The sequence below is a fragment of the Lepisma saccharinum genome, chromosome 29 (assembly GCF_977018435.1).
Source record: "Lepisma saccharinum chromosome 29, izLepSacc3.1, whole genome shotgun sequence".
Lineage (NCBI taxonomy): Eukaryota > Metazoa > Arthropoda > Insecta > Zygentoma > Lepismatidae > Lepisma > Lepisma saccharinum.
Genome location: NC_139257.1, coordinates 47,463,812 through 47,479,918, shown reverse-complemented (window position 1 = coordinate 47,479,918; position 16,107 = coordinate 47,463,812). Strand labels below are relative to the sequence as shown.

General features: G+C 36.0%; 1 protein-coding gene across 2 annotated transcripts in view; it reads right to left on the bottom strand.

Moving 5' to 3' along the window:
- Cap-G (Chromosome associated protein G) overlaps nt 1-16,107 on the bottom strand; it is a 109,967-nt gene that overhangs the window by 51,072 nt on the left and 42,788 nt on the right. For both annotated transcript variants that reach the window (XM_083114811.1, XM_083114812.1), the window contains exons 14-18: nt 15,906-16,010; nt 13,955-14,072; nt 10,315-10,460; nt 7,615-7,732; nt 1,765-1,988 (exon numbers count right to left, since the gene is read on the bottom strand). In XM_083114811.1, coding sequence (XP_082970937.1) covers nt 1,765-1,988; nt 7,615-7,732; nt 10,315-10,460; nt 13,955-14,072; nt 15,906-16,010 — 711 coding nt within the window. The remainder of the gene's footprint in view (nt 1-1,764; nt 1,989-7,614; nt 7,733-10,314; nt 10,461-13,954; nt 14,073-15,905; nt 16,011-16,107) is intronic.

The following is a 16,107-nucleotide window of genomic DNA, read 5'->3' as shown; positions in this document are numbered from 1 at the left end:
CACGGTCTTCATTCACAAAAAGGTACGGCGTTTGAAGCGGAGATATCTATCCCAGCATTTTGCTATGGGATTTTAACACATCTTTAGACTTAGATATACATTACAAGGCAGAGGATTTATAGGCACTATAAACTCTAAAATAGGCAGGCACAAAAATGATGAAAATGCCTTTGCTTTGAGTTTGCTCTTTATGCACAGATTGGCTAATCGGTACAGGATCTAAAGTTTACAGAGGGACCTGTAACCAATGTGCCTTCACCAGGTATTGAACCAAAGACCCTTTGATAACAAGGTAACAATGTTGCCACTAAACCATCAGAGGACTGCCAAAATAGAATGAACATGGACTTGTTATTATTTATGAAGCCAGTTGGTACATTTATTGACTTTATTATTATTATTATTATTTTGTATTCTATTGTATTTTTCATATTTATGGTAAATTATGACAATGATGGATAGAGGCATGCATATTTCATTTTTGACGAAAACACGATATGTGAAAAAGCAAATTGTAATGTTAATTTTTCATGTTTCTGAAAGGTGTGAGGTGCATTTTCCTACCATGTTTTGTCACGAAATGAACTGCAAAATGCAAAATAGACTCTTAAACACGAAATTTACTGATTATATAACACTTTCTGAAGTCTGAAGTATCCTGTGAGTTATGCAATTCACGGAAAATGGATTAATTCTGCTGTAAATATTTGAGAAACAAAAATGGACAATTTATACAGGTATAAACTTAATATTCTGGTAATGATTTAATGTGCTATTAGAAGGGATATGTTTATTTTGTGTAATAAGTGCAGATTTTAAATCAAATTTGGGATTATATTCACATTTTTAAAACCAAAATGTCATTTTAAATGCCGCTTTTTCAACGCTATAACAGCGAAATTTCATTTCATTTACAGCTTTTGAAACCGAAATGGAATTGAAATTTTGTTTTTTTATTTACCAAAAATATAAGCCTCTAATGATAGATTATACTGATACAAGGAACTAAGCAAAATATAACAGAAAAGAGAGTTTCAGTCAAGATTCAAAACAATCCCTTATATGCAGTGTAAAATGCATTAGTAGAGGCACATATTTTTGGTAAATAAAAAGGCAAAATTTCGGTACAAAAACTGAGTCAATTTCGGGTTCAAAAGCGATAAATAAAATAAAATATCGGTGTTATAGCGGTGAAAAAATGGATGAAAAGTGGTATATAAAAAGACATATTGGTTTTAAAATTGTGAAAATAATCCTAAATTTGATTTAAAAACTACACTTATTCCACAGAATTAACATTTCACTTCTAATAGCACATTTATGTAGTTATCAGAGTATTAAGTTTATTTCTGTGTAAAGGAGTCCATTTTTGCTTCTCCAATATTAACAGCAGAATTAATCAATTTTCCGGGAATTGCATAACTCTCAGGATAATTCAGACTTCGGAAGGTGTCGCATCGGTGAATAAACCCTGAATTTCGTGTTTAAGAGTTAATTTCGCTGTTTGCAGTTTATTTCGCATTATTTCGTGACAAAATGCACCTCACACCTTTCAAAAACATGAAAAATTAACATTACAATGTGTTTTTTCAAATTTCGTTTTTTCGTCAAAAACGAAATATGCATGCCCCTAATTATTAGGCTCAAAACAACATAAATGAATCTCTGTTTCAAGTCTATGTTTTATTACAAGAAATAAAAGAAAGCAATACAGGCAGAAAACTGCACCCATACATTACAAAACCATAACAGATCCACAATTACCTGGCTACCGGTCTCCGATTGCGGCGGAGAGCGAGTGAGCTCCAGAAGAAAGCATATCAGGTTGTCTATGTCCACTTCCACAAGAGGACTTGTAAGTGGAGCTTGGAAGATTGTCCGCAGTGTTGGCATGAATGCTTGCTCCACCTGATCCAGGCCATCTCGACTGATTGATGTGAGCATCGGGAAGAACACTCCAAGGACCTGGTGCAAGTAAGTGTCCCCATCTGAAAGCAATAATACAAAATTGTATAAAATGTGAGGTAACTTGAAGCTAATTGCAATGAAAAAATAATAATAATAAGGGTTCTGTAGCAATCAGCTTAATTTTGCTTTGATCATAATCAAGTGAATACAGTTGGTATTAGACCGATTAATCAGTACTCTATCGGTATTGGCCAATATAGGAATATCGGTGTATCAGTAAAATTACCGATTATTTTACCGATCCGATATATCTACAAATATCTTATAATGTAGTGCAAAATTCTGCCATTTTGTTATAATTCTTATGGCTTATCTCCACGACTTACTTTTTAAAAAGGAAATTTCTAAATATGCAACCTCTCTTGCAATTACATTACTCTGTCCCTTAACCCTACATCGGCCGCATCAAATCTCTGCGAGATATCGTATTTACGCGTGTATAATGCGCACCCTGGTTTTTGATGGGGAAAAGTGACAAACAATTATATCTCGTATATATTGCACAGTATAATCCAGTTTCAAGAAATGGCTTTCTTAATTGTAGGTTGTAAAGCTATTGTTAGTTAGTGAATGACATCATACCTCTTCAATGAATCACCTGTTCCTATTATTATTATTATTATTATTTATTATTAAAGTAGGGTTACAATTAAGCTTACATTTTTTTTACATTGATTCCGAACTACAAAAACAGCTTTTTGCCCTACATGAATTAATATACAGTTATGGTATTTGTTTATAAGTATACATAAAATGGAATATTATAAATGTATATAATTGAAAAATATAAGAAATAGACTAAAATAAACATTTTTTGCAGCTACGTTTTATGAAGGAAGAAATGAGGTATGCAACGTTCGTAAAAAAACGAACCAACGACGGCAACCTGGTACAGGCGAACGGTGAGGCAAATGGCCGCCGCTGTTGCATTACCCATTATTGCTACTCACATTTGTCGGGAGTATGAGAACTCTTATACACTCAGGGCTTGCGGGGTGAAAACACGGGAAACTCGATTATTAAATATTGCATAACTATTTATTTAAATAAAAGGCTCTTTGAACATGCTTTTGCCAAAACTTGCTTACAATTTTTATAATTTACAAAGTCCAAATTACAATAAAAATTCCTTTGCATAAAACTACACTCATTTACAATGGCAGAATGAGGAAAACTTGCATATACCAAAATTAATACAATTCTTAAACAATTTAATATTATTAAAATGTGCCCCTTATTAATTCTAAAGTTCCTTTACCTTGGCGCTATTAACTTTTAATCAGGTGCCAATGACATTGATACTAAAATTTACTTATCCTGATTATGGTCATGGCCTTCGTTAAAGAATATATCTCTCTCGGAGCGAGGAGTAGGGGGTGGGGATATATATATAAACCAAAAGAGAAACGTTCTGGCACTTTTACTTTCAGTATATACATACTGGTACGAACTCACGTTCGGGTGCCTTCCCACGGTACGCGGTGCAACACCGGGGGTCGAACCAGTCGGTATGACAAGAGACTCCTCACAGCACGAAGCCGGGATCGAATCTGGTTCGATTACCTACCGCTCAGTTAAAGACTTAGGGACGAGCCAACTAAGGCTCGGGTACCTTGTTCCTCAGCACGAGGCTGGGGTCGAACCAAGGTTCGGATACCTCTCCTCAGTCTTAACCGGGTTCAGACCAGGCTGTCAGGGCTGGAGGTGGATCTCTCAGCCTAAGCTGAGGAGCCAGCCCTGGATGTGCTCCAGTCAGTGTCCACAAACCAACTGATACTAGGGCCACAATCAGGCTTCTTTTATAGCATTGGGAGCCCCGATCGCAGCGTAAGCATGTGGTGATTCTAGGAACTACTTAGATTTACTATGGTTGCGCTGAACAGCTGCGCACAGTAATAACTACTACCGAGGCGCCTCTACTGGCATACATATGAACTCGGTGCTTAAGATATATTGAAAACAGCCAAAATTACCAACTTAGGGTATTAATTAACATACAGATCAGAAGTGCCATTACAAAATCAACTAATGAAAATACAACCTTAATAATTTATAAAGTTACAAACCAGGCTGATAGCCGGGGACGTTACAGGTAGAATAGGCACAGTGTCGGTATTCATAGATTAATGTCCTAATCTGTTGTTTAAATTTGGCCAAATTTCTCTCCTTTCTGCAATTTACAGGTAGTTGATTCCACGCTTTACTTGCCAGAGATGACAGGGATTTTGATCCGTATCTTGCCTTGTTACATTTTGGTACTCGGATACTGTTGGTGTTGTTGGATCTCAGATTGGGATAATGTATATTACTAGATATCATTACTTTGTCCTTTAATAAGTGGTGGTGCTATGTGGACCAAGAGGAGAAAAATATCACTTGTGTATGCCACACCACTTCCCCCCTTTTCCTCCACTGTGTTTAGCATCCCAAAGCTCTCACTCTTTAACCACCATATTTATTTTGTAATAGTAGGCAGCGAGATCAAAATTACGTTATGGATTTGCAGTGCTCAGGAAGTTATTTTCTATTATTTCTCGCCCACCAAATACTGCTGATATGCATCCCATATGACAATAGGTGCATGCTCGAATTCCACCAGAATGCACTGCTTTTCTTGGTGTCACAGAACATTAAAATACAAAATGAAAAATCATGGGAAATGGCCTTCAAACCTTTATACATGGTTTTGCTCATTCCTTAACTTCTTCTAAAAAACTTCAAAATATATATATACTTTTTCCGTGACTAAAAAAAAAAAAAAAAAAAAAGTAAAGTGCTCCCCTGTGCTTAGCACAATGCCATGAAGGCGTATAGGGGGTGTGGGGGTAACGCCCCACACTTTCCGTGACTAAGGTAACATTTATAAGAGGCACATTCAGGACCCTCAAACAAGCAGTTAGCAGCACAACATTTCTTCCATTAAGGAATTTACACACTCCATATATATATAATATTATTTGGGCAGTAATACATTTTAATTTTTATTTTCTTTCTTCTTCATCCAAAGTACCATAAAAATCAGAACGTTCCATCATTTTGTGATGAAGTTATTTCAACCGCATTTCACATTAGTGTCATGCAGTCCAGGGTGTACTATGTGGAAGTGAAGTTAATATTTTGGTATCCTAAGAAAGGGTCACCCGGTACACCCCATGACAGATGTCAGCAATTGTGATAACATACAGTAAAGAGAAGGTGAATTGGAGACTGAACTGAAATGTGATAACGAGTGCAGTGAACAGCAGTGACACACAAATAAATGTTTGTAAGGTGACAATATAAATATAATATGTAGTGCTAAAGAAAGGTTTTAAGATGATTAAGAATCATTGCATTAGGACTGAAGTAAAATAAAGTGAAAATTTAAAAGGAACCATGAATATATTAGTAAAGTCATATCTCACAGATGCAACACAACTGATCATGTTACTTTTCTAGGTGCGACCGATGAAGGGTTAATTAATTATGCAACCAGCTGATTGCAATAGGTTTTGTTATAGAAAAACAAACACTGTGTTTAGACAAAGTAAAACCAGGGTACATGAATCGCAACTATATATTTATTAAAAACAAACAAAATGGCAGAGTATTGCACTAAATTACAGGCCATTTTTCGAAATATTGGAAATTTTACTGATACAGGGTGTCTACCAAAATAACAAATCCAAAATTCTTGACGTTTTCTTGACCTTTTTTCCCCTTTTCTTAACATTTATTTAATCGCCCCTACGTAGGTACATTTGCAAAATTAAGAAAATAGATATTTTTATTCAATGAAAAACCCCTACCACAAGGCTGGTTACGATGAAAACTGAAGCAGCACTTTAACAAGAGATTTAGACTTGCCTTAATTGTTAATGCATGTAAAAATTAATGCTTCAGTCTTCATCATGGATGAGGAATGGCCACATTACATAAGTGAAAAATCTTCACAACTCATTACAATTTTAGATTTCCAAAGATTCAATTTTATCAAATCCCAGTACAGGTATATACAGGGTTTGTCCGTAATGTAACGAGACTGGCTACCGCATGGCACTCCAATCGTCAACAGCGCGTCCACCACAAGCGGGATTGGTGGTGGGGGTTCTGAGCTAACCAACGCTACCCGGATCAGTCGCTTCTGAGCTCTAGTAAAGTAAGGGTCGCTTATCGTGCGAACAGTGTCTAAAAACGACGTCGAGATTTTTGGAAGCTCAAAATGCAACTTTCGCTTGAGCAACGATACGCCATTAAATTTTGCTTCAAGCTTGGAAAAACTGCTACAGAGACATTCACCATGATTAAGGAGGCCTACCAGGACCAAGCCCTGTCAAAAGCCCAGGTTTTCCGTTGGCATGGAGATTTCAAGAACGGACGGGAAAACGTGGAGGATGACGAATGCTCTGGATGGCCTTCGACGAGTCGTGTGGATGAAAATGTCGTCAATTTGAAGGAACTTTTGGACAAAGACCGTCGTTCAAGTGTGAGAATGCTAGCCGAAGGACTGAATCTACCCAAAACAGTGAGTGAAAATTTGAACATGCGCAAGATTTGTGCGAAGTTGGTGCCAAAAGTGCTGGATGATGGACAAAAGGAAGCTCCATCACGATAACGCGGTGAGTCACACCACGCTCGTTGTGACGTCATTACTGGCTAGAATCAGCGTTGCCACAGCCAACGTACAGTTCCGACATGAGCCCAGCGGACTTTTTTCTATTCCCTAAGCTTGAAAGGTCGGCGTTTTGACGATGTTTTGGCCATCCAAGCAGCAACAACAGGTGTTCTGAGGGGGTTGTCGGAAGCTGACTTCCAGGAGGCATACGCTGCGTGGAAATCGTGCTGGCAGCGGTGTGTCGATAGCCAAGGAGAGTACTTTGAAGAATTTTAACAAGTTGCACCAATTGGATCAATACATTTTATTTCCTGGACCCAGTCTCATTACTTTCCGGACAAACCCTGTAACAAGGTAAATTCACTATTCTCTAAAAAGTAGCTAAAATTCTTGACCACAAGCACAATTTCTGGACTTTCTTGACCTACCTGTTGATTACTTGACTTTTTCTTGACTAGGAGACACCCTGTGATAAACAATGTAGCTATATCAGTCAATAATAATTTTAATTACATTACACACCAGTACAGCACATTGCGACTTTTAACAAGGTCTATCCATATAGAAATTTCAGCCAAAAAATCTAGGCTCAAACAGGACTTGACCCTACGTCTCTGGCATACCGTGACATTGCACTACCAACTGAGCTAACGAGTCAGCCCTGGTTCCACCAGATTTTTCACTGCTGCTATTTTATGCTGTCTTTCGAGTTCAAATACTGGTTTCACATCTCCTGTGTGTGCCAAATGATAAGGTCTATCCATTATGATTAAAAGGACATTATTTATCATAGGCCAAATGTGAAGAACCTGTTAATATTTTATCATCGTGCCAAAGAGCTCACATTCCAAATTCTGATTGATTTCATAGCAAAAAGTCAAGTAATCAACAAATACAAAAATTAGTTAATATTGCAATTTAGTTGAAAGTTATTATTTTTTATAAAACTAAAGCAATGTAACTATTCTGTACATAAAAGTATGAACCTCTAATATGGCACGTAGGAAACTAGAAAAAGCATCACGAGCTGTGCTTAGTGATGGAATACTCACCGGTTATGGGACTGTACCACATCAGGATTAAACGTGAGATAAGGGTGGGTGATGAAATGTGAGATGCGACCAACAATTTACACAGGCCTTCTGCGGCTGTATTACGAATTGCACTTGACTAGAAGAAATCAACGAAAGGATATTTTATGTTAAGCTATGCACAAAACATTACCTACAATAAATATAAAGCAATTAGACATCTTACATTCCATAATACCGGGTGTCTCTTTCCCTGATTACAAACTTTATTCATATCCGCTATATGCAAGGTAGAGATGTGAAAGTGGTACCAAAATGCTGGAAAACTAACCAAGTTTATTTGTTGCAGGTTTCAGTAGTGTGGCTGTAGTGTAGCAGTGTCAATGCCAAGGAATTCGGAATTAATGCTCTTGACATCGGGTGACATCTTTCCATACAATGTTTCTTGGACTTGACAGGATTTTGGAATGAAGATAAATTCCATTTTTTAAATAACTTATTGATGGCAGATATTCTAGACGAAAGAATTCTGTACGTTTGAAAGTTCCTCTGCACTGTTATTGGTGACCGGGTCTCGTGATACAAGAGGACATGCTGAGCTTTTTTCTGATTTGTGAACATTTCGGTTTTCTGGGCACTGACACTGCTACACTACAGCCACGTTACTCAAACCTGCAACAACAAAAAAACTTGGTTAGTTTTCCAACATTTTGGCACCACTTTCACATCTCTACCTTGCATATATGAATAAAGTTTGTAATAAGGGAAAGATTTCTGGGACACCCGGTATGTTGTACTAATGAGCATATGAGTCTTATGACAACGACCAGCATATATCATATTTTGATAATCATGTTAATAACTCTGGGAATAATGAGATCACAAGTAAATTTCTGGAAAAGTGGCAAAGACTATTTTCATCATCTGAATATTGATCAAAAATGGAATATCAGAACTACTATTAAAATCTGACCAATTTTGACACTCAATTTCTTACTTTCAAAAGTTTGATAATGGAGGACACATTGTTACAACTTTTGCATGTTTAATACAATACAGTGCTGTATTGTCCTCTTGTAACGAAAAACTTAAGGAATAAGATTTTTGAATGTCAAATCTCATTTATTTGATTCCTTTTTTCTTTACATATGAACATCTGTTTCTGTACCAGTTTAAAATCTGTATAAGAGACCCACCAGTTCCAAAAATAGTCAATGGCTACACTGGAATTGGCAACTTTCCTGTTTCTTCATCACATCTATAATCTTTAATACAGAACTTATAAATACGGAGAAATTAGTACTCACTTTATCCGCAACACTGTTTTATCTTCTTCGTTCTATTAATTTCAGCGGCCGCTGCCACCATCCTCATTGGTACTTGCTGTACTGACACTACCGCGTCTCTCTTTTCCCAATTATAAATACAGAATTCATGTTGTATCATTCATTTATAACCATTCAGTGTGAATTTAATTGCTAAAACATCCAACTAATAATGGCCTAATACTGCAGCAACAGGATATTGTGCCTTGGGAAAATGTGAACCACAAGTTTCCCCATATCTTAACGTTTGACATTAGTGCCAGGCAAGAGGTACAAATATGGTGACAAATCAGTAGTAATGTACGCAGAGTAAGATGAGAACATAGATCTCAAATCTAATTTTTTAGTAAATTATTTTGTAGTAAAATTACAAGTAAACACAAACACAATGGAAAATGTATTAGATTTCTAGACACAAAATACAGACAAGTAAACTTGTTAGAAACATTGGTAAGAATTTACAATACCGGACCCTTCCGTAATTTCTATCCTAGTTCTTATACTCATGAAATACGTAGTCCCGATGAAGTATCTGAGGTTAACATGTGGGGGTGACGTGTTGCAAATGTTAATTGAAGTGTAGTTGTAAAATAAGCTTTTCAATTACCGTGATCGTTCTCCGTATACAAGCATGGAAACCATGTTTGTTCAACGTAGGGTTCACTTGTTCAGTAATTTGCGTGCGTGGTGTGAGGAAGATGGCAACTTTGAAGGTAGAAAATAAAGTTCTTTCTTTCGTTAATTTTTTTAGTAACTTTTAGTTGGGTACATATTAATAATATACATTCATATTTTGCATAGTCAATAATTTAGGACACTTGATCATGATTGTCTAGTTAAATTTGTCGCTCAAGTGCTACGAAACTGACATTTTTTTACTGTGCCCCACAAACCATTCACGCATAGCCCCACAAACCATTCACGCATAGCCCCACAAACCATTCACGGTTAGGTTAGGTTAGGCAAACAGTTAAAATTTCATTTTAAAACGTAAAATATTGAAATAACCATTGTTTTCAAGGAGAAATCCAGGGTTTCTGTTCCAGTCGTGGACCACTCAATTTCACTTATTTTGCAATTTCTACACGTGACCCCCAAATTTTAACTTCAAATTCGTGATTAGGAGGCCTCAATTAGTGAGTATGCGAAATATTACAAAAATCAGGGAGGCAACCGGTATTGTAAATTCGCTCAGAAACATTTACTGACTGGAACTAATTTTTCTGTGTATAAGTTTGTCAAGACTAAAAAAGAAATATACAAAAAAAAAAAACTTCATCTGCTTTGGACATTAGTTTTTAATCACATACACTAAATTATTCCATTCAAGCCCTATACTGAACATTCCCTTTATATCTTGCAGTTTTTCAATAGTACTGCTAGAGGCGGTACTTACTGAATCATCCAACAATTCTGTTAAGAGGGAGATTAAGCTCGTATCTTTGGATTTGGTCCCATCAGCTGCATCTCCCCATCTGCCACCTGTTGATTCCCTCATATTACCATTAGACAAAATCTCTTCATTCAGTTGGGAGAATGGATCTGCAAGAAAGGCAAGCAAAGTAAATTACAGAGACCTAACATGGCATATGTTACATGCCTCTTCGTTGACCAAATTTTTGGACCAACCCCAATCCTTCTTCCGAGTTGGAAATGGTATATGCAAGACCTGATCAAACAGGCCTCCCGTTAATTTTGGCAAAACCAATTCCATGACTTTTCCAGGTTTTCCAAGCATTTTTAAATAAGTTTCCAGATCATCCTGTGGTATTTCAACATATCAATACACAAGTTCTAGGGATCAAACTGCACTTTCTATTCAAGGAAAACAAGTTTAGTCATCATCATTAAAAATTAGGGATAGGACCGATTAATCGGTACTCTATCGGTATCGGCTGATATAGGCATATCGGTTTATCGGTAAAATTACCGATTATATATATATCGATAAATATCTGATAGTTTAGTGCAAAATTCTGCCATTTTTGTTGTAATTCTTATGGATAATCTCCATGCCCTACTTTTTTAAAAAGTAAATGTCTAAATATGCAATTTCTTTTGCACTCCAGCCACCTTGATACACACATTTATTAAGGTGAATGAACCTTTCAAGTTCTTCAAGAACCATTTCTAATTTTATATCGGATCGGTAGAATATCGGTTATCGGTATCGGTAAATTTTATATCGGTACTTTATCGGTATCGGCCAAAATTTCATATCGTTCCATCCCTATTAAAAATAAATGAACAAATATAAACAATATAGACATTATATAGAATATCTCCCATTGGTTCAATAAAAAATTGGAATTTATTATCATTCCTGGACAATACATGAAACACTTAATAACGCGGTTTTCTCGGGATATCAACCAGGATATTTCCAGATAGGATACTGAGAGCTAACGTCACTCTCATCTTTAGGGATTGAAGTGAAATCATCTGGTTGATATCCCAAGAAAACCTCTTCATTATTCACCATCGGGAAAGCTTCAAGAATTATTTTACATAAAACACATGTTTATCATTGATTTTTGCAAGTTTTTGGATGCATTTTGAAAATACTTTTTAACTCATCTCCCTGGCATTTCCAGTTTTTCCCAAGATTTCCAGGTCAGTGGAAACCCAATAAAAGGTTAAAACATGACTACTTGGTTAACAAGTATAAAAACTTGATCCAAGAACGTATCAGTAGAATGGCCAGCCATTTTCTTCTCAAATAAATTTAAAATTGTTAAGTTATCCAGGTCTTTCTGCATTATCCAGACTATTAAGATTTTATGTAGGGCATGTGACGTGTATCGTGAACTTGTATTAATTGTAATACACTTATCGCAATTTGGACGCTTGCTTCGGAATTGTTCATCCTTCCTGCCAGCTTCAACTCAAGTGAGCTACGTAGTTGTGGTGCTTAGTGCACATCACCTGAGAGATGCTAGAGACATATACTCTAGGTTTCCAGAACTTCAAACTGCTTCTCAGCAGTCAGTTCCTGATCAAAAGTATGTCAGTTCCATTGTATGGGGCCCCGACATCTGCCTTTTTTGGTAATGTTTATCGAATCAAGATTGTTGTTGATTGCCGACCCAGCCAGACAGGAAACGGCAAAGGATGATGATGCCTTAGGATAGAAACTGGTATTGAAACGACTGTGCTCCAGGCTGTCAAGTATCTCAATTTGGAATGGGATTGTAATGGTGTTCTTTAGACTCTGGTTGGAATTGATATGGTGCTCTCTTTTCCTTGCCATTGCACTGGCAGTGCCTCCCACAGAAAGGACGCAGAAGTTTCCCTGAAAGGTCCAGACAGACATGCAATCTTTATCTGAAGAATTAAAAGGACACATATAATTAATCCTATTTGGATCCTCTGATTTGGGGAAAATGACGAAGTGTGTTGCAATTTGACTTATTAAATGAGGACATAGAAAGGGCTCAGGAGCACTTACCCTTCATTCACCCAACAGAAGATATCATGACTTCATAAACACAAATTGGTATAATAAATTTGTGAGAGATTGTTGACTCCACGTTTTTTTCTTTCTTTTCAAAAATTGCAACATTGAATCGTCAAGCTACCTCTCATGCAATATTGCTTAAGCACAAGTTAATCCTAAGGTATTTGTTACATGTTTACTTAACTTTGTGTTTGTTGTTAATTCATGCAAATGGTGGTAATAAAATGTGTGTTTCCCGATTACAAGTTTTAGTGTATTTGTCTTTGACCCTGGGAGGATGTAGTGTTAGGTCCTCGAGACCCTGCTTTGTAGTTTGGGAAACTAAAAAGAGAGGTAATCCTCTGGGAGGTTCATAGGGTACAGTGGAACCTTGGCTTTTGTGTTTTTCAGGGAACAAATATAAAAAAGCATAAAATGTGGGAAAAAGCAAATCCGGGAAACATGAAATTGAGTATTCACTGTACTTGGTTATTTATTTCCAGCTTCCAGTCCCAATTATGGAGACCTGTAGTTAAATTGTGGTAGAGTCTTTTTTTGTGATTCTCATCTCGGGAGGCAAACTTTGAATTCACCTCCAGGGAACACAAAGGATGCTACAATTTATTCACATTTGTAGCCACCTACACATAACACTACAGATATAGAACATGGACGTAAAACTGGGATCTTAAACTGGACTTTTTATAGTAAGTCTTATAAGAAATTATGGAAAAGATATTAAAAATTAAATATAACACACTGAATTTTTAAACATAACTATCATGTAAATGAATACAAGTATATTTTAGTGTGAAATCTGAATAAAACCAGCACTGTAGCTTGTGGAACAATGATTATAAATTTTTCCTTAAACTATCCGTAAATGCTTTATGTATGGAAGGATTGCAATTAGCATATGGAAATATGAATTGAATTAATGATACTTCTCCAGGATCTACGAATCCTGCAGGATGTTCTAAAATTTCATCTACACATCCACAGAGCCTAAATAGCTACAAAAGTGTGTAAAATGTGCAGTTTTTGCCACTGCCCAAAGTTTGGTTTCATGATTATATGACAGCTATATATTAATGTGTTGGTTATTGTATGTGAAGCTAAGACTATTTTGAGCAGAAAACTAGTAGATGGTAGCTATGGAGTACTTAAATAATAATAATAAAAACAACGGCATAACAATTCGTGAGGGCCAGTGCCTACCTTGACTGCCAGCCTCATCCAACCAGTTACGGGGTGACGTGTGGTCAACATGACAAACCCCTTAGTCATTGTTGTATGTTTCCATAACCAGGTTACACTACTCATTCGTAGCTCCCCTATTTCCTCACGATGGTGAGTGGCCACCAGTCCCGTACACAGGCCACAAATCTCAGGAAAAGTTGTTACACTTTCCCCAGAAGACTTGAGCCATAGGCGGAGCCCAAAGCTACCTTAGACCGCATGGACATGCAGGACCTTAAGTAACATCGCTTATAATTATTCTTAACAAATTTAATTTGTTACAATGCAAAATATGTTAGGTCCAAAATGAGTGAATGAATACAATGGAAATCACAAGAACTAGTATTGAATAATTCTCTACCTTTATCCTCCTTGCCTTCATCCACCACTTGGAATGGTGACAATCCATAAACGAGCAGCAAATCAAAAATGGACTTCAGGGCAGTTATCTGGATGGTTTCAGTGGCACTGTTTGCAAGCTGAAAACATTGTCATGGTAAAAATTTGTTCAGAAAAGTAGTAAACGAAAATTAGACTTCTTTGTTGTTTTATTTACTCAAAATCTTGTCTGTTCAACTTATTATGCTCAAGAGAGCTGCTACTCTTTGTAAGGTAGATGTTACTAATGCTTTCTTGAATGCTCACATAACCACCATTCCAAAAGAAGAAAAGTAATGAAAAGATACAGTGGAAAGTTTTTCAGAGAAATGAAATTTAAAAAAACTTACAATAATGGTGAATTTTATATTTTGTTTCATTGGGACGAGAAATGCAAAATCTGAGAATGTATTAGCATGGTTGCTTCCTGTACTTATGTGGTTTTTCTTCCAGAACTGCAACGTTTTAGCCCTCTTCCTACGACCTTCCTCACATTTCTCCAGAACTTTAAGAAACACTCATCAAATCAGTTAAAAGGGAAATAAAACATTTCATTTGCAAAATAATCTAACACTCTAGATTACTTTGCATCTATAAAAAGTGGTTATGTGAACCTTTAAGAAGAACATTTCATTTGGGAACAAAAAAAAAGTTTGTACCCCTTAATTTTTCTCACACACACATTTATACACATACAGAATTAATAGTCTTTCCAATCTCCCACACACTTATGACTTTCTGTACACAAAAAGTTAATACAAATATCATTAAAATATGCATATGTAAGCGTTACTTGAAGAAATAAGTTTGCAATATCTGCAAATGGTTTCACTTGGGTCAAACATCCACTATTGTAACACTCAAGATCAACAACAACCAAAAATCTTCATTTTAATGTCATAATTCACTAAAATACACAATATCACCAAACTTCAACTACGTGATCTTCCACCCAAACCCACAAAAGAGTATACTGTCCCCAAATACTAGGAAAGGAGAGTGCAGCATAAAGAACTTACCACTGTCTCAACAACTACATTAACATACATATCTTAATAATTGGACCTGCATTTACACCTCACATAAGACATACCTATCACCCCCTCCCCCACAATGAAGTACTATGACGTATTACTAGAGGCATGCAAATTTAGTTTTTGACGAAAACACGAAATATGAAATAACATGCTGTAATGTTCATTTTTCATGTTTCTGAAAGGTGTGAGGTGCATTTTTCTACCCTGTTTTGTCACGAAATAATGCGAAATGAACTGCAAAATGCAAAATATACTCTTAAACACGAAATTTACCGTTTATATACCACCGCGACACTTTCTAAAGTCTGAAGTATCCTGTGAGTTATGCAATTCACGGAGAATTGATTAATTCTGCAGTAAATATTTGAGAAGCAAAAATGGACCCCTTTACACAGGAATAAACTTAATACTCTGGTAACTACGTAAATGTGCTCTTAGAAGAGATAAGATTATTTTGTGTAATAAGTGCAGTTTTAAATCAAATTTAGGATTATATTCACAATTTCAAAACCAAAATGTCATTTTATATATCACTTTTGATGTGATTATTCACCGCTATAACACTGAAATTTTATTTTGACTGTTTTTGTACCGGAATTTTGCTTTTTATTTACCAAAAATATGTACCTCTACATATTACTTATCTTTAATCCACAGTATACATACTAATCAATTCAATGTATTATTTTATCAGTACATAATCTTTATTGTATTATCATGATCATTGTTTCTTTTCTTTCTGTTTCTATTGATTTATTGTATCTCTCACAAGGGTTGGATGCCCGTTTAAATAAAGACCATTCTATTTTATTTCTTTTTCATTTTTTACATTAGCCTTTCTGGCTCTCTATCCTCTTCCATGCGCACACACACACACACACGAGCAAAAAACCTCACCTGAAAGAAGAAGAACAATATATGTTCCTTTGCAAGCTCCTTATTCAACAGACAAAACAAGCCCAGAGCACAAACTGCCAAGTTCTTCACCGTTGCATCATTCACCTAAACAAATAACAGTAAATTACAAATTGAAGTTTCAATATTACTAAGCTTCAAGAAAATAAAATTTACTAACTTAATGAAATATACTGTATCCACA